This window comes from Trichoderma evansii, assembly GCF_050947405.1.
Source record: "Trichoderma evansii strain SZMC 28006 chromosome Unknown GGI43scaffold_6, whole genome shotgun sequence".
Lineage (NCBI taxonomy): Eukaryota > Fungi > Ascomycota > Sordariomycetes > Hypocreales > Hypocreaceae > Trichoderma > Trichoderma evansii.
Genome location: NW_028145200.1, coordinates 1,252,473 through 1,275,547, shown reverse-complemented (window position 1 = coordinate 1,275,547; position 23,075 = coordinate 1,252,473). Strand labels below are relative to the sequence as shown.

Here is a 23,075-nt window from a genome sequence, read left to right as displayed (position 1 = left end):
CTAAAAAACGCAATTTATTAGGTCTATCCTGGTAGCTAGTACGCGATATTCTCAAAATTGCAGGAGAAGTCAGCGACTGAAGCTTCTATCTAAGATGGAGATGGCAGACTCGCCGATTGATCAGCAACTCCTTGAAGGACCAACCGTCCATGAGCTGGATTTCAAACATAAACATATTTAGAAATGATAGTGTGGCTTTCCTGAATCATGCGGACACTTTTCAGCTCGGAAGAGATGTGGGATAGCTACAATCTGTCTTGTGTATTGCATTCATTTATTGAAGTATCGGTGATAAGCGCCATCGTGCCATGTGGGGTGTGTCCAGGATCGCGTAATTGGGTTTTCCCATTTAGGCACCGCGCGGTGAAACCCCCAACACGAGTCTTTAATAGATGGATTTTCACGCGGAAAAGTGAAGTAGCGACGAAATGAAACAATGTTGAGATTATAAATCAACTATTAAATACCATATAAAAGTACTAGTCGTGGTGTGCTCTCAGCTCTATTTAAATGCGACACCAAGCCACCATCTGCAGCTTTGGTCGATTTAATCCAGATAACAAGACGTCAAACATTGGCATAAAACATACCTTCGCAAATATATATATATATATATATATATATATATATATATATATATTTGACCAGAATTTTGAATCATGTCAAAAGTTATTGCAGTCGCAGGCGGTACCGGCAGCGTTGGCCGCACTATTGTGGATGAACTAGAGAAATCGTCTCTTTACGATACCATTGTCTTGGCCCGCAATGTAAGTTACAGACAATTGCTGGACATCAAATAAAGACATAATAGCTGAGCCGATTACCAAGGTCCCAGAACACAAAGATAACAAGTCTCCTGTTTTTGCGGTCGATTACGATAATATCGCGGAAACAGCACAGCTTCTTGCGAGCCGAAAGGTAGAAGTCATCATCTCCACCATTCACATTATGGAGGAGACTGCTTCGACAGCGCAAATGAATTTGATCAAAGCCGCCATCCAATCTGGTACGGTCAAGCGCTTCATCGTTAGCGAATGGGGCATTGTCCATACTGAAGAGTGCGCTGCCATATAGTGTTTAATTTCTTTGAGTCTATTTTATCTAACCTGAATATAGATCCCCTCTCTATAAATTGCGAGAAAATGCTGCAGTCGAGCTTCGCAAGTCCAAATTAGAGTGGACCCGATTCGCCAACGGCTACTTCATGGACTACTACGGGTATCCTCACGTCAAAACGTATCTGAAGCCACTCTCTTTCGTGGTTGACGTGAAAAACAATGCCGCTGGAATTCCCGGTACTGGAGATGACATTGTTGCGTTTACTTATACCGCCGATGTAGCCAAATTTGTTGTCGCATCTCTGGGACTGTCTAAGTGGGATGAGACAACTTACTGCTACGGTGAAAAATCCTCCTACAACAAGATTGTTGCCCTTGCAGAAGAGGCTCGTGGTATGTCATTTTATCTTCACTTGACTTATGCGAGTTACAAGCAACGTTAACCCTATTCTAGGTACGAAATTCAATGTTACTCACGATTCAATTGAGAAGCTTAATAGAGGTGAAGTTACAGAGCTGCCTGCTCATCCTGCTATGTACTCTATCGCACCAAAGGAATTATTGCAGGGAATATTTTCACTATTTGGCAAGTGGATAATTGATGGGGGTTTTGACGTTCCTGCGGAGATTAGCTTGAACGCCAAATTCCCCGAAATCAAGACAACCAAGCTGAGCGAAATCGTTGGGGCATGGAAGGGACACTAAAGCAGTCTATATATTGATCTATTAAGCAGATACAAGCTAAAGATAACCTAAAATGAGATATGATATGGCAAAAGCACATATCATTATGCGTATTATTATATAAGTAAAGGCATGGATTCCATTATCCCAAAACAGACAGTGAAGTCCCATGTTTCCTCGTCTTTCTCTCCACGAATGCTCCATACTTTCTCCATTATCTTCAAAGCCTCATGCACAGTGCCAAACGCCGACAAAGAACCCATTTTGGAAGCAATTTGCCTAAACTCTGCTTCTTGGCTTCTGGTAGCGAGGCAGCCAACGATAAAAAAAGGCCAAGAAAGACTGCGCAAGATTGCTGGAGACTGAACCTGTTGTAGAAGACGTAAGGCAGATGAAACATTTTCCTGAGCACCCTGATCTTGTTCTTGCCACCCAGAAGTAGCAGTGAATAGATAAAGGACGGCTGCGTGTGCCCATATCAGGCTAATAGATATGTCATCTATACTCTGTAGTAGAGTCTCAGGGTGGACATAAGCCTGAACAAGAACTGGACTAGTCATGGGCTGCTGCATTTTGGCATTAAGACTGGTTATGCCATTCCGAAGATCGGCAGCAATCTTATTACTCTCAAAAAGTAGATCTTCTTGGAGTACATGGCCAGAATTTTTGCCATTTATTAAAGCAGCAATATCAGCTATCAAAAGAAGAATCCAACTTTGGCAGCCAACAAAGTCTCCCAATTCTAATACTTGACTAGGATGAGCTGCTTTAGCTCTGGGTTTAATTAGGCGCGCATAATACTCTCGCAATTTGGGAACATCTCCCAGAGTAGTGGCAGATATAATATCTGCAAAAATGATAAAGGCGACGTGAAATCGAAAGGCACTTTGATCGGTGTTCCACATCCTATGGCTTGGCGTCTCAGTCGACCACCCGGGTCTCTGCATCATAGCAAAAACTGAGGTGAGATCAGCTATTTCGCCACGAGGTTCAGGTAATTCCAATATCTCTTTGAGCAGCGAGACGGCAGCGGTTACGTGGGCGCTCCATTCTGTAGTTCTTGCAATGTTTGTGTCAAATACTAACAGTTGTACGACGCCTTCCAACAGATGTGCTTTTCCAAAAACTGATATCGGGATTGAGCTGGCATGGAGATCTTGTATTCCCTTTCGTATGGAGCTGATTGCATTATCAATATGAGTAATGAGTTTGCGCTCTATTAATCGTCTGCAGGCCTCATGTTGATCTCGGCCATCTGCAATATTCGCCATAACCAAGGTGAAGAAATAGGTCGAAAAGCTCATGGCGGTATGAAATAGTGGCATACTATTTCTCAACGTTGCCAACAGCCAGCCACGCCCTCCTTCAAATATTGAAGGGCGATAGAAAGGAAAAAGGAAGGGAAAGGCATAGTCCAGAAAAATGATCTTGAGATCAAGATCTATGTCGTTATTAACTCCAAGTAAAATCGGGGTAGTAACGCCCCTATCCAATTTAATTTCTTCAGCCCATAGTATATTATTCTCCGAGGGCTCATTTTCGGATGATGATACTTGAGCTTCTTGCTCAGCCTTATCCGCTTTGGGTGTACGAGCAGCTACTTTTGGGCTGCTTTTGAGCCGCTTCACTCTTCCAAGAGGCATTACTTTGACATAGCTCTTCTCGCGACGACTTTCTGCCTTTTCTCTGACCTGCGCTTTAATTTGGTCTGCAAATTCATCTCGCTCGCGGTCATTATTAATCCAGCTTGGACGGCTGTTGCCATCATGGCAAGTTATACCAAGTGAGCGACAGGCGCTGCAAGCCGGCCGCTTTCGGTCGCATCGCTTCTTGCGAATCCGACAAGTCCAGCACGTTTTCGATGACAAGTGATTCATCAGGAACAAGCAGGTAGATAATAATAATAGCCAACGATATGATAAGTATTACATGGCGGTATACTTCTTCAAAGCTATTGCCCCTTCTTCAAACAGCCATCAGGATGAGTAATGGGATAGGCGAGGAGACCATCACTTAAACATGCATCCGCGCGGTCGCCCATTCAGGATTAGTGGATCACCAACACTACCTAGCTCAAATTCAAGCAGTTAGTAATAACACGGAGCTTGCGGAATTAGTGTCTTTTTCGTTGGCAGGACTAAGGCAATTAATTGTTCAGCAACTGGAGTAACACATGACTTTTGCTGGATGACTTGTTGAACGCTTAATGTGGTAAAGGCTCCAATAGAGATTCATAGTTTTCAGACAAGATGTCTCATTAATGATGACTCTCCAAAGGCTCTCGGGTTGTTATTAATCACTGTGCCACTTACTCTTCGTCTCATATGGTGAGTAGACAAATAAATTCGCTTAAGACCTAACCTAGTCCACTCATCGCTGTGAGGGAGCGGAGATAGAGTTCAAATATTAGACATATCATGTCCGGTAACAGTAGTTGCTTATAAAATAGATGCATTGACATTCAAAACTTATAGAGAATAAATTAGTTATAAAACCTCCATGGATGACTGCAGGAAATCAGTATCGCTCCTTTTCTTCAAGGATCACTTGACCCAGCCAGATATTTGACACTGCTACCAGGCTTTGAGAATAGCGGATACACATCTCATCATACAAATGATTTCCAATGGCTTTTTTCTCTAGCGACCTCTCCAAGAAGCATGTCCTAGTGACAGGTAACACCTCCATCCATTCAGACTTCATACATCCATTAATGACCGATTCTAGGCGGTTCGAAGGGCATCGGCAGATCTATTGTAGAAACTTTCTTAGCAGAGGGAGCCAATGTCTCGTTTTGCGCTCGTTCAATTCGCGGAGACGAATTTTCAACTTTCACGGGTGCTAGTCATGGAGCACAGGCCGTTGGCTCAGTTGTTGACATTGGAAGCCCGGATGAGATTAAAGCTTGGGTAAGCCAAGCAGCCGGAAAATTTGGTCGAATTGATTCCATTATTGCTAATGGTAAGCTACCTCAATACGGTTTTATCTTCTTAAACCTTTGCCCAGAGCAGCCTCTAACCAAAGAGCTTCCGGATAGCATCTCCTATCATTGTGGAAGTAACAAACGAAAACTGGGAGAAGAGCTTTCGTGCAGATATCTTAGGCTTGATTACTTTGATTGAAGCCTCTGTACCTTTCCTGGAAGAGCGGTCAAAAGCTTCTGAGAATGCGTCCATCGTAGTAATTAGCTCTATGGCGGGATTTGAGACGAGGTTCCCGGTGGCGGGTTCGCCGTATACAACAATCAAGAGAGCTCAGGCTGTCTTGGCCAAAGATTATGCCCGAAAACTGGGTGCTCTTGGCATTCGAATCAACTCGATTGCACCAGGATCTATTGAGAACCCCAATATCACATTACCTGACGGTACGATACAGTGGAGTTCTTATCAAATTGTTAAGAGGGACAACTATCCATTCTATAAGGCTTTGCTGGATGCTGTTCCACTTGGAAGAACAGGTGCACCAGAGGAGATTGCCAACGCCGTCATCTTTCTTGCTAGCAGGCTCTCTAGTTATATCAATGGGGCTAATATTGTGGTGGATGGTGGCATGTCTATCACGATTTAGACCAGTAAGTGCGCGTTATAAACGAGAGAGGCTAGCTTTCTCGTTGAAATAGAAGAATATACTATGTTTTCTTTATGTAGTGCGCACGAGTTAACATTTTATTGCTCAGCGGCGATAGTTATACTAGATAGCAGTCGCTTAATAAGTACAATGAAAGCTTGCTCCCTTGTACTTTATAACTCCTCTACCATGGAATTTCTGCGCCATCATATTGGTTTACTCCTTCGTTATGCTCCCAACCTGGGACGTGTATGTTGTAAAACTTTCCGTTGTAGCTAGTATCCGCCTTGTTGACAAGGTCCGCTATCGCTTTAACACCTGTTTCAACATCGAGATCGGCCTGATCGGAGCCCATGTCCGTTTTCAACCACTATACTAAATGTTAGAGGCTAAGATAATAGCAGAGGCTAGAGAGATACTTACCCCTGGGCTCAGGGCTAAGAAAGTAAACCCTTCTTTCTTATACTCCATTGCATATTGAACTGTTAACATACCCATCGCGGCCTTGGTGATTTTATACCCGTATGTCGGCGACCAGCTATAACGGTCTGCCCATGCAGCAGAACCCAAAGCCGACGAACTTTGATCTTATTAGCCAAAATGCCGGACGGCCCATTTAAAAAGCAAAAAGAAGTATTCAAGAACGTCTTACACCATGATAACCTTCTTCTGTTTCCCTCGCTTCAAGGCTGGGATAAGTGCAGCAGTAACTCTATGAGCTGCGGCAACGTTAATGTCAAAAAGCTGTATCAGCTCTTCCGCGTCCATCGTATGAATACCCTCAGGAGTAATTGGCATTTGCTAATTTGAATTTTATTAGTATGAAATTTGTTAGCAAAATACTCGGTATCTTTACGTACACCGATATTATTGATCAATATGTCAAGGCCTTCTCCTCCGAGCTTTTCTTCTATTTCTGCTGCAGCACGCCGAACGCTTGCGGTTTCGACAACTTCGCAAAAGATGTGGATCAATTTTTGGCCAGAAGCATCAATAATCGTGCTCAATTCAGCTGACGGACTGCCTCTCGTGGTAACAAAAAGCTTTGCAACACTTGAATCGTTTGCCAGTTGACGAACAAGGCCAAGGCCAATGCCACGCCCTCCTCCAGTAACTAGCACGTTCGCCATTTGGTGGTTGATTGACTTGTTATATCGTAATGGAATGCTGTTAATACAAGAAAAGTTTTCTGTTTGTAGAACTACTTCTGTCTGTATCCAGATATAAGTATATATAGGAATCTTTATTAGCGGAGATAGGAGAGAGTGATTTCTAAATCCGACCTATGAAAAGAATTATCTATTATACGGTTCCTATACGTCCGCTTGACTCACAAGTATCGGACGACCCTTGAAATTCGACGTTTAAGCTCTCATGAAAGGAATTATCTATTATACGGTTCAACTACATCCACTTGAATAACAGGCGTCGGACGACCCTTGAAGTTCGATATTTAAGCTCTTATGACTTATTAATGTTGCATCGGAAGGATGCGATGCACTAACTATCTCCAATTATTAAGCGACTTCTCCCGGATGCTGATTAATTGGGATATGAAACTAGGGAATAGACGATCCTCAAGAAACCTCTTAATGCTTGCGAAAGGGGATACAATAAATATTTTAGTAATTAATTCTTGTTATTGAGGACCAATATTGAATCTAGTTACGTGAATTCATCTCGTGGTTGAAATTACTTCACTTGTTGTTTTCTCCTGACCCATACTTCTTTATCTGCGATATCTAACACTTTGCCAGCGTCAACTTCCGTCTGCTGAGAAGCTAAGCTTTCGGCCTCGCGCAACTGTGTTTCCCATATATCAAGTTGGTAGTTCCCACGGTCCGCTACTCCAGTAAATATGTCGAATGACCATTCATGTTTTGGACAGGTCAGTCCGGCGCTAAAAATGATGCCAAAATCCTCGATGTCAAAGGGCCTGCCTTGTGAGAGAGGGTACGACGAATGAGGGCATTTCTTGTAAAAAGTCATTATTGGTTGCCTAAAGATACAAAGGTGTGGCTATCAATTTGCCTCGTTGTCTGACTTACATGATCAACTGCATGAAATTTCCCTTTGTATCGAAACACCAGAACCTGATCTTTAAGTCCCTTCATATCCGATCGCTGGAGGGTACCATCTTCTCTAATAGCGACTTCTGCGCTTTGAAGACTATCTTCCCTGGGCACTTGAAAAACTTTGCATCCTGGTTTAGAATCCGCATTGCACGTTCTATATTTTGCCAAGTTGTCATCGTCGAATCCCAAGTCGGGAAACGATGAAGCAAGGCCGACAGAGAACCATTCTGCACCAAGTTGAGATTCTTCCTCGAATGAGTTCATATCCAGACAAACCGGGATATCGCGGTTTCAAAATCCACCCAAAGAGCACTCCACAGGCCTTGCATCAGATGATTAATGCATATTGCGTATTCATTGTGGATTTTAGTTAGTGCGACAATAAAGAAGTTTACATGGCTTAGATAATGCTAATTCTAGCAAGTTTAAAGGTCACGTGGTATGTATGGAAGGTTAGGTACATGACTAAGGAGCTATCGTAGAACCCATCTTAATAATGTGGTTCTATATTATTTTTTGGTATTCGCATTTGTAATTGAGAGCTGGGAACTAGTTTTGTTTCAATTGCTCGCGGCTCGCGGAGGAAATCATCCGCTGCCTTAATACTCTAAAGAAAAATAAAATGGACGATCTTGGCCGTGTACAACACTGGTGCACGTACTCTGTATGAAATGAGCATATGATTAATATGCAAGCTTAAATCTCTTTCATGGTCTAGAAAGAAGCGTAATGTTGAGAGAGAAAGGGCTCCCTGTTCCGTTTAGATGTTCCTTTTTGTAAGACTATTTGTTTCTACTCTCCCCTCTCTCCCCTTCTTGAAGCTAATAATTGCGTGCCAATTAATATGTTTTGCTGTCTATCTAAAAAAGGAGGGATATCCTATAGTTCGTTGAATTGAGTTGGGCTGGCTCTTTTACCTCTTTATTAGTTAGGCTTCATTCTTAGCTTACTTACGGCTAGCTAGGATCGGCAATTTCTCTGTTTAAGCGCAGCCTTACTCCGCTTGTCGGTGAACAAATATCACTACATCCGTCGGCCCTCGCAGTCCTCGGTTCCAGATTAGTGGAAGTAAAAACCCCGTAACAGGCGTGTCGGTTATAAAGTGGCCATCCCCTGCAGATTCAAGGCTGTAATGTAACGGCGCCCACGGCAAACTCGGCATGTTCAGGTGCGCTAACAACACGAGTAGACATACAGTAGTGATATAAAGTGTCAATCACATATGTTGGAGCTCAGATGGATATAGCGGCCCACAAGACATATCGCCAAAAGTAAGCCCTAGCGTAAACCACAGGCATCAAGCCCGCCCAAAGATCTTGAAAGATCGCTTAAGGCGCATCGCAGCTATTGGGGGCCAGGTATAAGTATGTCACTTTCACTAGCCATGCAATGTGCTTCATATCAATAGTGAGTTCATGGTATATTAAAATTCCCCAATAGTATCAAGATTAAAAACAACGTGCCCGTTATTCATAGCGAGTATCGACTGTTTCTTCGCCAGATCGCATCAGCTCCTCGTAGCTACAATGGGAGTGTTTCCTGTTTCGGCAAGTCATTAACATCGCGAATTCGGCCATTGATTAGTAAATGTCCGTGAAAATTTAGCGATATGCAGGGACAAGTTATTTCGGCGCGGTATGAGCTGTATTGCCCAAAAGTGCACATGTAAATCTAATACAGAAGGTGATGGATATTTTCGCGAATATGGATCGACAGACCACCAGCCACCCTCCTTCCTATTCTAGCCTTCTGTAGAGCTGAAATTCGTTCATATTCCGTCGTTATGAGGTAGTGTCGGATGATTTCGTATTAGAAAGTTATATAAACATGGATCGATCTCGCCAAGATACGCCAACATCTTGGCATCTCATTCATACTTCCATCAACAGAGGCTGATAACTTTGTTTTGGACTGTCTGTTTTCACCATGGGTTTCGCCAAGTTTGTCCCTCTATTGCTTCTTGCTGCCAAGAATGTTTTGGCGGACACGCCGATTGCCGTGAGCGACTTCACCGACAATGGAGGTTTAGCAGCTGCGCAAGCCGCCGCGCCTATGTGGTATATGCCTTCTGGCACGTGTATGCCCTCAGCTGCTGAAGATGGTGAAGGCAACCAGACAAACGGCGTTGACACAGACAACTGCAATATCAACGCCTTGGCAGATGGCTGTCCCGTGCAGCCTACGTGGGAGGGACCCAACACATTCTATGGCAATGTTTCGGGTGAACCCTTTTTCACTATCCCGACGTACTGGGCATCAACCTTCTGCAATGGCGATTCTTCCGGCTCTGATGCTTCATATCGTATCATCTACTACGTGTACTTCAAGAAGGACACTGGCCATAAGAGTGATTGGGAAGGAATTGTTATGAGATTCACTTCTCCTGACGGAGGCAACACTTACACTCGCGAATCAGTCATTATGGAGCAAGGTTTGTCACATCTGGTTGCACACTAGCAATTATTTATACTCGAAGCTTTACTGACACTTCAACAGATGGCAACCATGTGCACATTAGCTGGTCTGATGTCGATGATACTTTCGAGGGGTAAGTTGGCATCTCGAAGACAGAACAGTAATACATCGGTAGCTGACTTGGCTTCACAGTGATGACGACTGGGAGAACTTTGCTCAGAAGAATCTTGATCACGGCAAGTTCTACTTCGGAAAATTCCACCACTCTGTTCATCAGGACTGGTACACCGCAGCTTTCAAGAATACTTGCCCTCCTCTCTCAGCTGATGACTACCGCAACGACGACTATCAGTTCTGGGGATATAACAATCTGCGCCCCGTTTCTGTCTTGAATCCGAATTGGGTTTGGGGCCAGGCAGACTCACCTGCTAACATCGACATCTGTTCTTATTAAAATAATACATATGTTAAGATACTTTGAAAGTTATTTATGCTCTAAATATGTAGGCTACAATCAATACGGCTATAAAGCATATATATAATGATCAAGCTTTCAACGAAGAGCAAAGATACCTACAGACCCGGAGGACCAAAAGTAATCATATCTTGATGCGTTTATAAAACGAGTATAATAAAGAAAGCGAAAAGCCTAAGCGACGTCTATACCCGAGTTTGAGAAAGAGTGTGGTGAATTTGGCTACAGTCTATCGAGTGACGAGATAGAACGAGATTGACTGGCTGTCGTCTAGTTGGAAGAAACATCTATCAGTAAATAGTAGAAAAGCTGTCACCTAAAAAAATAACTGACTGTATCTGTGCCTATGAACACTTTCAATGATACCTAATAGAAGCATAATTCACACTCCTCCATTGTATGATGCACCTCCTGCTGCTTTGTCAAGCTTAATACATTCATGTAATCCCACCACTTCAAATAGAGCTTTGGGAGAACCACTACTATTAAACTCAGTTTTCGGAGGTGCTCCGGCCTCTTTTAGCGTTTGCATAGCCTTCGTCACTGCTTCGAAAACGGGCTGAAGGCATAATCCAGGATATATAATCAGCTTAAAGCCAAGTTCTTTAGCTTCTTGGACAGATAAGCCGGGGGACACCCCTCCAGGCACGTTATTATACATGACAGGAGTAGGCGCCAGGTCCAAGCAAATCTGTTTTGCTTGATCTTTTGATGTTATGCCCTCAAGAAAAGCAATATCCGCTCCAGCAGCAATGGCAGCCTTGAGCCGATCTCTTGAGACTTCATAACCTTCAGACTGTAGAGCATCTGTGCGAGCTATGACGAGAATATCACCTACGCGCTGTTTTCTTACCAGCACTGCAGCTCGGATTCGAGACAAAAACTCGTCTTCCGAAACAATTTGCTTATTCAAGAGATGGCCACAGCGCTTAGACTGGACTTGGTCTTCCAGATGCAGCGCGGCCACTCCGGCTTGCATGTACTGCGCAATAGTACGACCAACCATTACAGGGCCTTAATGACAGAATTGAATTATTAGTTATATCAAATAATATCATGTTAAATAAAAATGGAGCTTATGCAAGGTGGTGTTGCTCCTGCACCATGTTCATGAAGAGTACTTACCACCATAACCAGTGTCTGCATCTGCGATGAGAGGCACGCTTTGGTCCAACGAGGCAATCATAGAGGCCGTATCTCTCATATCATTTAGAGTGGCAATACCAAGATCCGGCATTCCCAGCCTTGATATGGTTGTGCCGGCTCCAGTCTGGAAGTATGTGAGTACATGGTTTACGTTAAAAGGGAACAGAATACACGATGTCGAGACGGGATGGAGTAATAACTAACCATATATAAACATTCAAAGCCGGCTTTAAGAGCCATACGAGCTGTAAATCCATCATATACACCTGGACACACAATGATTTTCTCAGGGTCAGCCAATTGGGCGCGAAGCGCAGCCACGGCAGTTTGTGGTTCAGCTTGGTTCGTCATGGTGATATTGTGAAATCTGGTACTCTGACGCCCTAGAATAATGCGCCTCCATAAATATGTTTCTTACTGATGTCTTATACTTCCTGGCGCTTCCTAGTATGTGAGTGATCTTCATATTGTACAGCCTCGGGCATTCGGTGCCGAAATCGGCAGCATACAAAGAGACGGCGTATAAAGAGGCGACGTACAAAGAGGCGACGTACAAACACCTTGTTTTTGGCCGATATTCACCGGACAGGGATGCTCGTTGCCGACAATGTTTCTATTATCTGTATCATGAGTATAAAGTTTAATGCATACTACGTCATCAGCGTTTCTTCAGATTATATATAATATAAGTAAAAGAGATACCAAATCTTGCTTGAATCTCATACTAAACTTGTCTCATATCATTCATTGTATGTGCTTAGCTCATTCAAGATGGCTGGTGAATTTAATCTTAGCGGACTATTATCCCAATGGTCAAGTCTACTCTTTAAGTCTCGCAACATCAAACTTAGCGAAGAAAAAGTAGCCCAAAATGCTGAACATCCCATCACTCTGCTTGGAGACATCAGCCTCGTTCTCTTGGAACAAGCTGCTCTCAGAGAAAGCCAAGTATTTTCCCAAATATCCGAAATTTGTTTAACATCACCCAATTATGGAGGGCTTGGCCTGAAGCAAGACGAGCAAGCGACGGGCGACGATATACACGAGATCACCTTTCTTATTTCGGCTTGTAAGTGAGCTCTAGATTCAAATCCATATGGTTTCCGTAGCTTCTACTAGCACAATCACTTATATGCTATATTTTAGGGCTGGAAGCGCTTAACTCAGATGATCGAAAGAAATCGATAGGACAGAGTGTCCAAGAAATAGCTCCAAAAGATAGACCACCAATGACCGTCACAGAAAAGATCTTTGCTATGCATGCCATCGATTCCAAAGGCTATGTCAGGACTGGTGAGACGATCCGAGTATCCTTAGACTGGATCATGGCTTCAGAAGCATCTTGGGCGGTAAGATAGATCCCCAGCTTGGCAGTTCATTAGCCCAAATATTTAGACAAACGCGAGCTAAAGCATCATCAAGGGTATGGAACGCACATATGACCGCCTAGGAAGTCCAGGAATATTTCGCAATGATCGTTTCTGGCTTGCTGGAGATCACGTCGTGGAGCCCAGGGTTAAAGGAGTTCCAGCTGTTCAGAAGTTAATTGAATCGTCTGAAAAAGCCCGTAAAATCTTCAAAATGACAGAGTATCAAGGGATGAATGTAAGCCAAATAGATTTCGCTATTACGACCTCGCTAATTCGGATAATGAATTCAGTATACAATTATGCATACCGAATTTTTTAGAGAGCGCGCTCAGCCCGGCATGCTCATCATTGGCTCCGACTCTCACACATGCTCTTCTGGTGCTGTTGGCTGCCTTGCCATTGGACTTGGAGCGGCAGATGTCACCATGGGTCTCATTACCGGAGAAACATGGTTTAAGGTGCCTGAAGTTGTAAAGATCGATTTCATTGGAGAGCCGAGTCGTGGCATTGGCGGCAAAGATGTCATTTTATACGTGCTGCAGCAACTCAAGAGAAACACAGTCGCATCGGATCGCATTGTGGAGTATACAGGAGCCGGTCTCAACTACCTCTCTCCAGATGCGCGTTTTGCCATTGCCAATATGACAACTGTACGTTGATCGAGCCCGTGAAATATTTTTGAGAAGTACTTCTAACAGAAGATGTCTTTTGTGCAGGAACTTGGAGGTATTACAGGAATTTTCACTCCTGATCACATAACTAAAGGATTTATCGATGGAAGAAAACTGGCGCGGCATAAGAATGCATCGCATTACTTTCGCCCAGACGAGGGTGCAGTATATGCTGAATCACATATTATCGACCTTTCCAAGGTTGAGTCATTCGTGGCTAAATATCCAAATCCTGACGACGTTGTTCCAGTGACGGATATTCTTGGTATGAAGCTGGACGGATGTTTTATTGGAGCATGTACCACGGCAGAAGAAGATATTATTCTCGGCGCGCTGGTCTTAGAACAAGGGCTGCATATGGGGCTCTCTCCACTGAAAGGTGACAAGAAGCGAAAGGTGGTTCCTGGATCTCTTCCTATTCTCGACAGGCTGCGAAAACTCGGACTTGCGCAAATATATGAAGACGCTGGTTTTGAAATCGGCGTTCCAGGATGCAGCTATTGCGTGGGCATATCTGCGGATCGAGCCTCTGAGGGCGAAGTTTGGTTATCGTCTCAAAATAGGAACTTTGAGAACCGTATGGGCCAAGGTGAGTGAACTATTGCCATATTAGAGCGGAAAACAGATATTGACAGCAATTAATGCAAGGTTCCATTGGAAATCTTGCTTCCGCTGCTACAGTAGCGGCATCCTCATTTTCGATGGCTGTGACAAATCCGCAGCACTTCATTGATCAAATCTCAGCAGAAAGGTGGGAGATTATGACTGGCCGCGGATCATTGAAAGGAATAACCTCAGGGCAAAAGCCTAACTGGGTTGAACCGGCAAGTCGAGGAGAAGACACAACAAAAGAGGATGAAGTGAGGGCCAATCTGTCGGCTACGTCCATGTCACAAGGTAATGAAACAAGTAACATCAGCGAGGAGAAAACAGATGAAAGTGGACAAAAAGATAGGAATGAAAATACAATAATCTACGGAAAAATTCAGAGGCTTGGAGATTTTGTCGACACAGATGCTGTAGGTTAACCCCCTTCAACAAAAATGATGCGTACAACAAGACTAACAACAATAGCTGGCACCGGCTCAATTTCTCATCTCGTCTCGGACCAATGAAGAAATGGGAGCTCACTGTCTTGAATTTACAAATCCTGACTTCCGCTCACGAGCCAAAGAAGGCTTCAACGTCGTGGTGGCGGGGAAAGCATTTGGCTGTGGCTCTTCACGAGAGCAGGCCGTATCTGCACTACTCGGTATGTCGCATCTAGTATAAATTTCTTTTTTATTTTATAGATCCTAGCGCTGATAACTCTCTTTTTATCACAGGATGCGATATAAAATGTGTCATTGCAGAGTCTTTTGCATTTATTTATGGTCGCAATCAGCCCAGCCTCGGGCTTCTAGGCTTTACCATGGACGACCCGGCTTTCTACAAGGCTGCTGTAGACGGCGAAGAAATAAGCATTGATCTGAAAACCAATAGACTTATTGTTGGGAATCAGAGTTTTTCTTTTAGTTTGTCTGCAATGGAGAGGGAGTTGGTGGAAGCCGGGGGTATCACTCCAGCTTTCAAGAAGTTTGGCAAACAGCTCTTTGACATGATTTGCGGCAGCACCAAGGATGCCAGGAGAGCAGTGGAAGTTAGTGGCCAAGCAGCTGGTATGCAGTGGTAAATTAGATTAAGAATATGTATCTTTTCTGTAAGCTTACACTTTGAAAATAATTTACTGCTCGCGAATGATTGCCACCATTTCAGGGTGGCACATATTGTATAAGCCATATGTTGCACGTGACCTCATACATCGCTTTTTCCAGTCCTCTCAATCGGTCAATTCCGGCTATCGATATTATGGCATCGTCTCTCTCAACATGTAGCCCATTGCTCCAAATTGAGCTTTGTAATAGAGATGCCTCCAGATAGAGTACGACGTCGTCCAGCATGCCGAGAGTGTAGAGTGCAAAAGGTAAGCATAATCCACCGTCCCATCACAATTCGTCAGCCGATATAAACCACCCATAAGCAGGTCAAGTGTGATGCCGAACCCCCCAACTTCTGTACGCGATGTCGCCGTATGCAGCTTGAGTGCGTCATTGCACCCACTCCGGCATCTCGGCGGACCAAGGCTCAGTTACAGAGAGAGCTTGAAGACTTCAGACGCCGTGCCGAGCGGCTGGATCCGGATGAGGACAATGACAGCAGATCGAATAGCCCCACAAGGCTATCTGGGGTCGATCTTGATAGAGCTTCTATCCCTTTTATAGTGGCAAACTCGGGTTCAGCTCCTTTGCTTGTTCCGGCATTAACCCCTGCCTCAGAAGGTGCCGGTTTACCTGCCCAGATCTCTCCTCCAATCTCTAGAGCGAGCGACAATCGCCAATCTTCTATATTGACATGTAAAGCTATCGAATCTTCAACTAGTGCTCAAATCTTTGATGGACAAGAGGTTGCTGGCCGCAAGATCCAAGACTGCTTTAATCTGTACGCTTCTCCAGCCCCAGCTATCAGATTGGTCATCAGTAACTAGAGCCACTGAAGTCGCTCAATAAGTTATTTGAAGATAAATGCTAAATACTGGTAGGTTCTTCGGCCTATATGCCCCATTCTTACCAATATTCAGCAATGCTATAATAAGCGCAAACCAGTGCTTCACACAATCACCTTTCCTGTCTTGGGTCATTGTCTATATAGGAAGCAGACACTATGCTGGAGATCCAACTTTGTTGGAGCGACTTGCCCCAAAGATAAACTCAATGGCATTCGCAGCTCTTGAAAAACGGCACAATCCTATTCAGACAATACAAGGCATACTGCTGTTATGTCAGTGGCCAACTCCGGTCGACACCATGCACAGAGGCATCAGTCTTGTCCTTGCGGGTGCGGCCCTCCATCTCGCTATGGTAGTTGGACTGCATGTCAAAGGCGTCGGACAAGATTTTGCCCGGACGATACTCAATCGCAACAGATTTGACAGAGACAATCGACGCATGTTATGGAGACAATGCTGTACAACTTGCTATATGTGATTCTCTCGCTCTCTACGCACACAAACAACATTGACTGACACCTTATCATCTATAGAATCGGGCTTGCCGAAGGAATCATGCCTTTGGGCCTGAATGATGCACTCAGTCTACCAGTTCAATCAGAAGGAGATGACAGTGGCAGCGGCAGCGAGTTTGACTCTCCTCAAGAAACAAAAATCTATCTCAAATTGTGCGAAATCATGATTTGTGCAACTGAGGCCTTGAAAAGAGCCCACAGTGGAAGCGACTCCAAAAATTCCTCTTCATTGCTCTCTTGTATTAGTCTATTCGATGCACAGTTGACAAAAGCTGCATTACAAGTGCAGACAACCGTTGGTGAGAATTATTGTTCATTGTTGAATATGGAGTCTATAATCTGACCTCCGAGAAACCCAGATTCCATTTATTACCAGTGTTATCGCTTATATCTACTCGCATACCACTTCCTCGTGGACGCAGCATTTCGCAAACCCGAAGGCTTCATTTCTCTCTATGCTGTTGCCTGCAGTCTCGTCAACACGGTCTGTCTGCGGTCGGAAGAAGAAGAGAGCGTTGCAAAGGTTGCACCTGCTTTCATTCAGAAGACCACTGTGCTAGCATCTTGTATTATCTTGAAGATTCATCGCAGTGAGCTCGCGCCTCACTTAGACCTTGAGGCAGGAGAGCGGGCTTATTTTGCTTCCATAGTCTTTGCGCGCGAAGGATCAATACAAAATAACGACCTAAGTGCCAGGGGTGCCACCATATTCAGTCAGCTATGGAACAGTCAAAAGATTTTCAAAGGTAAAGATGGCAAAATAGACAGCTTGAGCAGCCGAATTTCGAGTAGACTCTCTACGAGCATTGTCTTCGACTGCCTTTGGTGGTGGCGACAGGAGTTTGGTGGATCTGGAAATCCCTATGAGAATAAACGACAAAGTAAGCTTGCTTTCTCACTCTCATTGATTTGATCTTCCAGTTTAAAATACTCTACTAACAGCAAGTTCTTTGTACAGCCCAAGTTACATCTTCGATAGGAAATAACAATGGCATTTCCTTTGAACAGCGAGCAGCTGATGAGACTACTAGCAACACTAACGCTGCTCTAGATGTCCAGCAGACAGCTTCGCTTACTGATGAGCCATTTGTTGACTTTGACTGGGATATGGGTCTGAACTTAAACGAATGGCCATTATGATGAAGCGCAGCGACAGCATAGATGAAGATTTTGAGCTACAAAGCACAGCTTGGTGTGAAGATATTATTAGAAATAAGAAATGATATTATATTTTAATACAGAGAATTATTATATCCTAGCCCAATTCATTATCCAGCGCCTCAGCTCTGCCTTAATAAGGCCATCAGTCCACACATCAAAATACGTAAAAGGTATAGAAGAAGTAGAAGAAGTAGAAGAAGTAGAAGAAGTAGAAGAAGTAGAAGATTAAAATAATTGTAAATTAGTGGTATTAGTCACGATTGAGGTCTTATATAATGAACGTGATGTGTTAGATAACAATTCCTTCAACCTTAGTCCGCCGAGATTTGGAAGACCCTCTACTCGCTGGTTATCCATATGAGTCTCCAAGGGAACTTTTTCTCGCTGCCGCTATCCCTACCATTTCCTTCTGTTTATACGGTAGAGTAAGTGCAGCATATTTGAAAATTTTGAGAAATATGAGGTGTTTTCGATCGTCATGGATGCCATTGTTGCAGCAACATTCCAAGTGAGGTCTGTGTGGGCAGCCTCGTGGATTGGGGCCCCATATAAGAACCGGCTGCCGTGTGGTGTATATAAAATAATATGATCGGCCGCTGAGTTGATTTTATTATATATGGTTCAAACGATAGATTTCGATGAAGAATCTGAAAAGGGAGATTGGGAACAACCTTTTTAACATGAAGTAATGGGTCACATTGGACTTGTTCAATAAACACTTCAGAATAGTGTTTTCCAATCAAGAGAATGATGGGAGAGGACTTCATTACCGTATAGTTGGATTCAACGCTGTGGCAAAATAATTCTAGCCAGAGCGCTCTAAAATCTTTTTCCTATTGAAGAATTTTGATATATTTCGAAATGGTGGCATATCTGATTTGATCCAGTTAAAGGATATACAAACTTCTTGGCTTGTTGCCGAAGACTTGGGTTACGCAGGCCCGAGAACACATGTTAGACTGTAGCTCTGTAAAGGTAGCAAACGTAACAAAGGTAGCAAATGTAGCAAATGCAGCAATTTATTTACAAGATCGGCCGTTATTAAGAATATATACAGTCTCTCAGCTAATAGGATTCTTCGTTATATCCATCAACAACTCACTCAATACACCGAGATCGCTGCACTCTTCAAGGTTCAAAACAACCTCTTCAATCTTCCGTCTCCTTTCGTCATCAATCACATTAGCCGTAATGTTTCTCCACTTTTCAAGTATCTCATGATTGCTCAATGGCGGCATGAGACTCTTAGATACCTCCCTATCTACAACAATAGGATCCGACTTGCCACTTCGCCAGACAGTCACTCGGGTACGCAGTTTGCTAAACTCTTTGTTCAGCTCGCACGTTGTCTTGCCAACTAGGTCCCATAACAGATCCCTCTCAAGCATATGAGAACAGAATTGTGCCGGGAGGACGGCACTATCAACGATGTAAGTGGCTGCGACGTAGGCATTGCTCATTTGAGCTCCAGTTGCTGTCAGTGGTCGTGTTGCTTCCCAGCCTCCATGCTCAAAAGCAGGCCTGCTCAATTCGATCAAGATTCTCTCAATACTTTCTGGGTCATTGATGACTTCAGGGTAGAGACCGCGAAGATCCGTTAAGCAATCCACTGTGTTGTGTGTCCCAGCCATGCTCGCATATGGCTTTATCGCAACGCCTTCCATCTGCCACTTTTGGCCAAGGTCTTTGGAAATTTCTTCTGTTTTATACTGCGGCTCCATTCCATTGCCGCTGCTGAATTGCTTTAGAAAGCCACCATATTCACGCTCAAACACACATTTGATGCCCACATAGCCTGTCTGAGCCAGAATAGCGCCTAGAAGACCGCTCCGCGCTGCGAAACCGTGCTGCATGCGCTTCACTTCTGATTCAAACTGCGCAGACATCAAACCACCAGCCTGCGTACATGCAATGCCAAAAGCATCTTCAATGGCACCGGCAGATAGTCCTAGGAACTTGCCTACAGCAGCTGCGGACGCAGGAGGACCAAAAACGGCGCCTGAATGCCATCCCATGGATAACATATGAGACCCGTGAAGAGCAAGCCCAACTCGAGGACCAACCTCTAATCCAGCAACATAGGCAGTAATAAGATCTCGACCAGAGTTGGCAGACGATGAGCCCGATTTCAATGATAGGTGATCAGACGCGGCGAACAGAGCAGGCAGGATAATGCTATTAGAATGCAGCGGAGCTCCAGTGTGCCAGTCATCCAGTTCAAATCCTTGAATGAACGAACTGTTCAACATGGCTGCATTGAGAACATTGATTCGACGCTCATAGCCAATGACGCCAGCAGACCCTTCTGTGAGCTCCAGATCCAGCAGAGCTTTCGCGGCTTTTTCAGACCACGGCAAGTGAGCGCCTACCAAGCCACAGGCGATGCCATCCAAGATGAAATATTTGGCGCGGGTACGTAGGTCTTCATTGATGTCGTCGTATGTAAGAGACGAGATCCATGTGCAGAGTTGCCCTGTTGGACTTGAGGGATCCGAGGGACTATCTGATGATGATGCTGTTGAGTGGCCCATGATTGTACTTTAAAGAGATGAAGAGATGGATTTAATTTTAACAATTACTATTGACATTATAAGATGATTTCCTAGCTGAATAACAGAGCATCTATCTATTTTATGCTTCATGGTCGCGAACGTTTCTCTGGTAAACCATCTTCCACGGCTTTACAGGGTACAAGCCACACGCGGCAGAAATCGGCGCATGAAGCATCCACTTTTCCTTAATGGTATTAGGACGAGAGACTGATGTGCGTCAGATGCGGGCAACGGTGTATCTCGGCAAAATGGTCTTCTGCAATCTCCCGAGACCTTTCACACGTTCCTGGAGGCGTGTTGGATGTCTTGACGCCAGCTGATGTCGGTAAGTGGCGTTTGTCGAGCAACCCAAGTCTTCAGAGAAGCACGACCCTAGAACGAGTCTGAATCTCCTATCCGCAGATAGAGGCCCATAGTTCCGCACGCTTCAAGTTATGGATCTCATAATCAAAATGGGATAAGTCCAGTAATGTTGTTTGTAGATTACGGTGTTTGCATGAAAAAAGCAGAAATTATCGCTAGATCGAATTCTTTGTAGCAGCGAACGGTGCATAATAACTGGTTTGTTGGATTTCGACTTCCATGTCCATTACCTCTATTCATTGAAGAGCCTGTCGATATGGCAAAGCGACTTCGATGGCCTGTTCCCACGGCGTGTCATCGGATAGTTTCGACTATAAATACTACCAATGTAGTCTCTTCCGTATCAAAGAAGTCCGTTATGCGAATGGGGTAAAAACGAAGCCATGGAAAGTCTGGTAGTTGATAATGGATCGAGGAAAGTCATCGGTATATTTGGCAATACCCTCATGGTTGCGTATCACGCCACAACGACGGAAGCCGAACGGTCTAAGGCCATCAGAGCTCCAGGGAGTACAACTTGCCCTGGCGATCGACTTTGGCGTAGGACGTAGTCCTCTGTAGTAATTTGTCCTTTCGTCCTCATCGGGCCTGTAGGGTTGTGCTTCTCCTGGGGACATGGCGGTTTCGCTGGCTCTCAGACTGATTTCTCGAATATTATTGTGCTTCGGTCGCCTTAGTTGACGAGGTGAAATTGGAGGTTGCGTTTTCCGGGGCGAAGATAACAGAACATCTGGTGCTCTCTAAGCGTTCATCTCGTTTCCTTTATAGCTGCCCGCAGAAAAAGTCTAACGAGTCACAAGAGTTAGCCAACCCTTTAACTTTGCCTCAACATATAACATAACTCACTCGTAAGGGGTGGTATGGGGCGACGCGTCGTAGGTGAAAAGAGGAAAAATATCGCCAGTCAAACAAAGGAAAAAGTTATTGCATAACTATAATACCATTCACTAGGAAGAATGGCTGTAAATTAAACTTTGTTGTTCAATAGCTACTTTCTTGTATATTTCCTTAATAGGTAGATGGATTTGCAATAAAATCTTTATTGTAACTTTAAATCGGAAGCCATGAAAGTATCCCTAATAATTACCACTTGATGGGAATTGGAAGTACTTGAACTAAGAAGGGATAATAAAAGATGCGTAGTAATTATCTAAGACTGGAGGCGAGGGGCGAGTCTACATGGCGGCCAATCTCATCGCAGCCTGGGATGATTTGGCGCAAGGTGACTGCGGCGCGGCGTGTGTGCTGGGTGAGCTTTTGCAAACCAATATCATAGGCATATGGATACCGGGATAAGGTTTAAAATAGTTGCTCTATAAATTCCTCAAAACAGTGTTTTCCGATTAAAAGAATAATAGGGGAGGAATTCATTATCGTATAGTGAAATTTATGCTTTTGGATATATTTATTCTTGAACTCTTTTACAACGATTAGTGACACTGCTAAATAGTAAATAATTAAACCAACCTACTGAGAGATAAATTGTTTGATATCTGATTTGGTGTTTGGTGTAGCAGTAGAAATGTCTAAAAAGACATGAATCCAGTCGATGCTGTCTTTATCTTCTACAAAACTCTCGGGCAAGCCAAGAGCTTTTATACTTGCTTTCCAAGCATCATTCGATTTGGTGTTACCGTCGTCAACAGTTCCAGCTATCTGGTCAATTAAGAAATCTCCAGATGCATCGTCATCGGATGCAATATCTGGGTCGGTGGCATCTGGCTGCTCGTTACTTTGTTGTATGTCGTCCTGGGCAGAATCTTGTCGGGAAATTGTAGTCTGAGGCAAATCAGGGTTTAACCTCGTGCTTTGTCGACGCTTTGGTTGACGCGAGGCATTGGTGGTGCTGTCAGGCTCTGATCTGATGCTGAGCGATGACGACTTTAAGTTGTTCCTCCAGGTCTACCATCTTTTCGCAAAGCAAACCATCGGCTTGGAGCGAAGCGGGCCAGAAGGCAACTCCTTCCTCCTCCACAACAACGCAGGACAAGATCGACTCGACTTTTTTCTTTGGTTTCAGCAACATCCGATGCTCAGTCGCCTTCGACCTTGAAGACCCTTGATCGCTGGGTGTACGCTTTGGCATCTGTTGTAGAGGTCTAGGAAGCTGGTAAACTTGATGATTTATTCTTGTTGTGTGTGTATGTGTGTGGAAAGGTGCAAGCAAACAGTTGGGCTTGATAAATACAGGTGGCACCACGTGACCACTCAACAGCATCCAAAATCGAGAACGCTCTACTCCGACATGACAGTGATCAACTTTGTTGATATGACATTGTAGATACGCTTGTTTGCGAATCTGACAGCGTAGATAGCACATGCACTTAGCTGTACTCTGGGATGAAAAGAGGGGGCCGCATTGTCGAGTTCCTTTGCAGCTCTGAACGGCGGTTTCAAGTGAGATGGGATTTGAACCTTCACTACGACGCTTTGAAGCAATAGTCTGACATCAATTCGTTAAAATGGTGGATGCTAAGT

The 23,075-nt window shown here is 44.1% G+C and overlaps 12 protein-coding genes across 12 annotated transcripts; 5 read left to right on the top strand and 7 right to left on the bottom strand.

Annotated features, from left to right (window-relative positions):
- Positions 1 to 655: 655 nt before the first annotated feature.
- GGI43DRAFT_336042 (uncharacterized protein) lies at positions 656 to 1,811 on the top strand. The gene is made up of 4 exons (XM_083202053.1): positions 656 to 767; positions 829 to 1,058; positions 1,117 to 1,451; positions 1,513 to 1,811. The coding sequence occupies exons 1-4, from the start codon at positions 660 to 662 to the stop codon at positions 1,761 to 1,763; spliced, it is 924 nt and encodes a 307-aa protein (XP_083062293.1). The 5' UTR covers positions 656 to 659; the 3' UTR covers positions 1,764 to 1,811.
- A 46-nt stretch (positions 1,812 to 1,857) lies between these two features.
- GGI43DRAFT_401555 (Zn(II)2Cys6 transcription factor) lies at positions 1,858 to 3,712 on the bottom strand (the record flags this gene model as incomplete). Its single annotated transcript, XM_083205594.1, has 1 exon — positions 1,858 to 3,712. Exon 1 carries the CDS (start codon positions 3,617 to 3,619, stop codon positions 1,859 to 1,861), a length of 1,761 nt encoding a protein of 586 aa, XP_083062292.1. The 5' UTR covers positions 3,620 to 3,712.
- A 453-nt stretch (positions 3,713 to 4,165) lies between these two features.
- GGI43DRAFT_433281 (SDR family NAD(P)-dependent oxidoreductase) lies at positions 4,166 to 5,309 on the top strand (the record flags this gene model as incomplete). Its single annotated transcript, XM_083209720.1, has 3 exons — positions 4,166 to 4,417; positions 4,470 to 4,703; positions 4,780 to 5,309. The coding sequence occupies exons 1-3, from the start codon at positions 4,369 to 4,371 to the stop codon at positions 5,307 to 5,309; spliced, it is 813 nt and encodes a 270-aa protein (XP_083062291.1). The 5' UTR covers positions 4,166 to 4,368.
- Positions 5,310 to 5,493: 184 nt separating this feature from the next.
- On the bottom strand, positions 5,494 to 6,439 carry GGI43DRAFT_422049 (uncharacterized protein; the record flags this gene model as incomplete). The annotated part of the gene is made up of 4 exons (XM_083208045.1): positions 5,494 to 5,679; positions 5,733 to 5,889; positions 5,962 to 6,110; positions 6,170 to 6,439. 4 exons carry the CDS (start codon positions 6,437 to 6,439, stop codon positions 5,494 to 5,496), a joined length of 762 nt encoding a protein of 253 aa, XP_083062290.1.
- A 383-nt stretch (positions 6,440 to 6,822) lies between these two features.
- On the bottom strand, positions 6,823 to 7,744 carry GGI43DRAFT_401553 (Rieske (2Fe-2S) protein). Its single transcript, XM_083205593.1, has 2 exons — positions 7,358 to 7,744; positions 6,823 to 7,283 (listed from the first exon to the last, which is right to left on the bottom strand). Exons 1-2 carry the CDS (start codon positions 7,646 to 7,648, stop codon positions 7,002 to 7,004), a joined length of 573 nt encoding a protein of 190 aa, XP_083062289.1. The 5' UTR covers positions 7,649 to 7,744; the 3' UTR covers positions 6,823 to 7,001.
- Positions 7,745 to 9,310: 1,566 nt separating this feature from the next.
- On the top strand, positions 9,311 to 10,253 carry GGI43DRAFT_433280 (uncharacterized protein; the record flags this gene model as incomplete). Its single annotated transcript, XM_083209719.1, has 3 exons — positions 9,311 to 9,815; positions 9,881 to 9,932; positions 9,992 to 10,253. 3 exons carry the CDS (start codon positions 9,311 to 9,313, stop codon positions 10,251 to 10,253), a joined length of 819 nt encoding a protein of 272 aa, XP_083062288.1.
- A 403-nt stretch (positions 10,254 to 10,656) lies between these two features.
- On the bottom strand, positions 10,657 to 11,771 carry GGI43DRAFT_433279 (isocitrate lyase/PEP mutase family protein; the record flags this gene model as incomplete). Its single annotated transcript, XM_083209718.1, has 3 exons — positions 10,657 to 11,288; positions 11,400 to 11,544; positions 11,625 to 11,771. 3 exons carry the CDS (start codon positions 11,769 to 11,771, stop codon positions 10,657 to 10,659), a joined length of 924 nt encoding a protein of 307 aa, XP_083062287.1.
- Positions 11,772 to 12,191: 420 nt separating this feature from the next.
- Positions 12,192 to 15,133, top strand: GGI43DRAFT_433278 (uncharacterized protein; the record flags this gene model as incomplete). Its single annotated transcript, XM_083209717.1, has 8 exons — positions 12,192 to 12,489; positions 12,567 to 12,769; positions 12,843 to 13,025; positions 13,081 to 13,440; positions 13,507 to 14,050; positions 14,110 to 14,480; positions 14,536 to 14,713; positions 14,787 to 15,133. 8 exons carry the CDS (start codon positions 12,192 to 12,194, stop codon positions 15,131 to 15,133), a joined length of 2,484 nt encoding a protein of 827 aa, XP_083062286.1.
- A 186-nt stretch (positions 15,134 to 15,319) lies between these two features.
- GGI43DRAFT_401549 (uncharacterized protein) lies at positions 15,320 to 17,785 on the top strand. Its single transcript, XM_083205592.1, has 6 exons — positions 15,320 to 15,424; positions 15,485 to 15,939; positions 16,040 to 16,480; positions 16,540 to 16,820; positions 16,881 to 17,402; positions 17,480 to 17,785. The coding sequence occupies exons 1-6, from the start codon at positions 15,368 to 15,370 to the stop codon at positions 17,659 to 17,661; spliced, it is 1,938 nt and encodes a 645-aa protein (XP_083062285.1). The 5' UTR covers positions 15,320 to 15,367; the 3' UTR covers positions 17,662 to 17,785.
- An 832-nt stretch (positions 17,786 to 18,617) lies between these two features.
- GGI43DRAFT_401547 (MmgE/PrpD family protein) lies at positions 18,618 to 20,339 on the bottom strand. Its single transcript, XM_083205591.1, has one exon. It carries the CDS (start codon positions 20,211 to 20,213, stop codon positions 18,744 to 18,746), a length of 1,470 nt encoding a protein of 489 aa, XP_083062284.1. The 5' UTR covers positions 20,214 to 20,339; the 3' UTR covers positions 18,618 to 18,743.
- A 573-nt stretch (positions 20,340 to 20,912) lies between these two features.
- GGI43DRAFT_401545 (uncharacterized protein) lies at positions 20,913 to 21,306 on the bottom strand. Its single transcript, XM_083205590.1, has one exon. The coding sequence runs from the start codon at positions 21,212 to 21,214 to the stop codon at positions 20,954 to 20,956; it is 261 nt and encodes an 86-aa protein (XP_083062283.1). The 5' UTR covers positions 21,215 to 21,306; the 3' UTR covers positions 20,913 to 20,953.
- Positions 21,307 to 22,413: 1,107 nt separating this feature from the next.
- On the bottom strand, positions 22,414 to 22,723 carry GGI43DRAFT_335994 (uncharacterized protein). Its single transcript, XM_083202052.1, has one exon. The coding sequence runs from the start codon at positions 22,681 to 22,683 to the stop codon at positions 22,447 to 22,449; it is 237 nt and encodes a 78-aa protein (XP_083062282.1). The 5' UTR covers positions 22,684 to 22,723; the 3' UTR covers positions 22,414 to 22,446.
- Positions 22,724 to 23,075: the final 352 nt, after the last annotated feature.

What these genes read in the sequence shown, in the direction of transcription:
- GGI43DRAFT_336042 (XM_083202053.1), top strand. Translation starts at nt 660, where the DNA reads ATGTCAAAAGTTATTGCAGTCGCAGGCGGTACCGGCAGCGTTGGCCGC. An exon ending in CCATTGTCTTGGCCCGCAAT is followed by an intron (nt 768 to 828) that starts GTAAGTTACAGA and finishes CCGATTACCAAG; the next exon opens with GTCCCAGAACACAAAGATAA. An exon ending in CCTTGCAGAAGAGGCTCGTG is followed by an intron (nt 1,452 to 1,512) that starts GTATGTCATTTT and finishes ACCCTATTCTAG; the next exon opens with GTACGAAATTCAATGTTACT.
- GGI43DRAFT_401553 (XM_083205593.1), bottom strand. Translation starts at nt 7,648, where the DNA reads ATGAACTCATTCGAGGAAGAATCTCAACTTGGTGCAGAATGGTTCTCT. An exon ending in AATTTCATGCAGTTGATCAT is followed by an intron (nt 7,284 to 7,357) that starts GTAAGTCAGACA and finishes ACTTTTTACAAG; the next exon opens with AAATGCCCTCATTCGTCGTA.
- GGI43DRAFT_401549 (XM_083205592.1), top strand. Translation starts at nt 15,368, where the DNA reads ATGCCTCCAGATAGAGTACGACGTCGTCCAGCATGCCGAGAGTGTAGA. An exon ending in TGCTGTACAACTTGCTATAT is followed by an intron (nt 16,481 to 16,539) that starts GTGATTCTCTCG and finishes TATCATCTATAG; the next exon opens with AATCGGGCTTGCCGAAGGAA. An exon ending in CTATGAGAATAAACGACAAA is followed by an intron (nt 17,403 to 17,479) that starts GTAAGCTTGCTT and finishes TTCTTTGTACAG; the next exon opens with CCCAAGTTACATCTTCGATA.
- GGI43DRAFT_401547 (XM_083205591.1), bottom strand. Translation starts at nt 20,213, where the DNA reads ATGGGCCACTCAACAGCATCATCATCAGATAGTCCCTCGGATCCCTCA.
- GGI43DRAFT_401545 (XM_083205590.1), bottom strand. Translation starts at nt 21,214, where the DNA reads ATGTCCCCAGGAGAAGCACAACCCTACAGGCCCGATGAGGACGAAAGG.
- GGI43DRAFT_335994 (XM_083202052.1), bottom strand. Translation starts at nt 22,683, where the DNA reads ATGCCAAAGCGTACACCCAGCGATCAAGGGTCTTCAAGGTCGAAGGCG.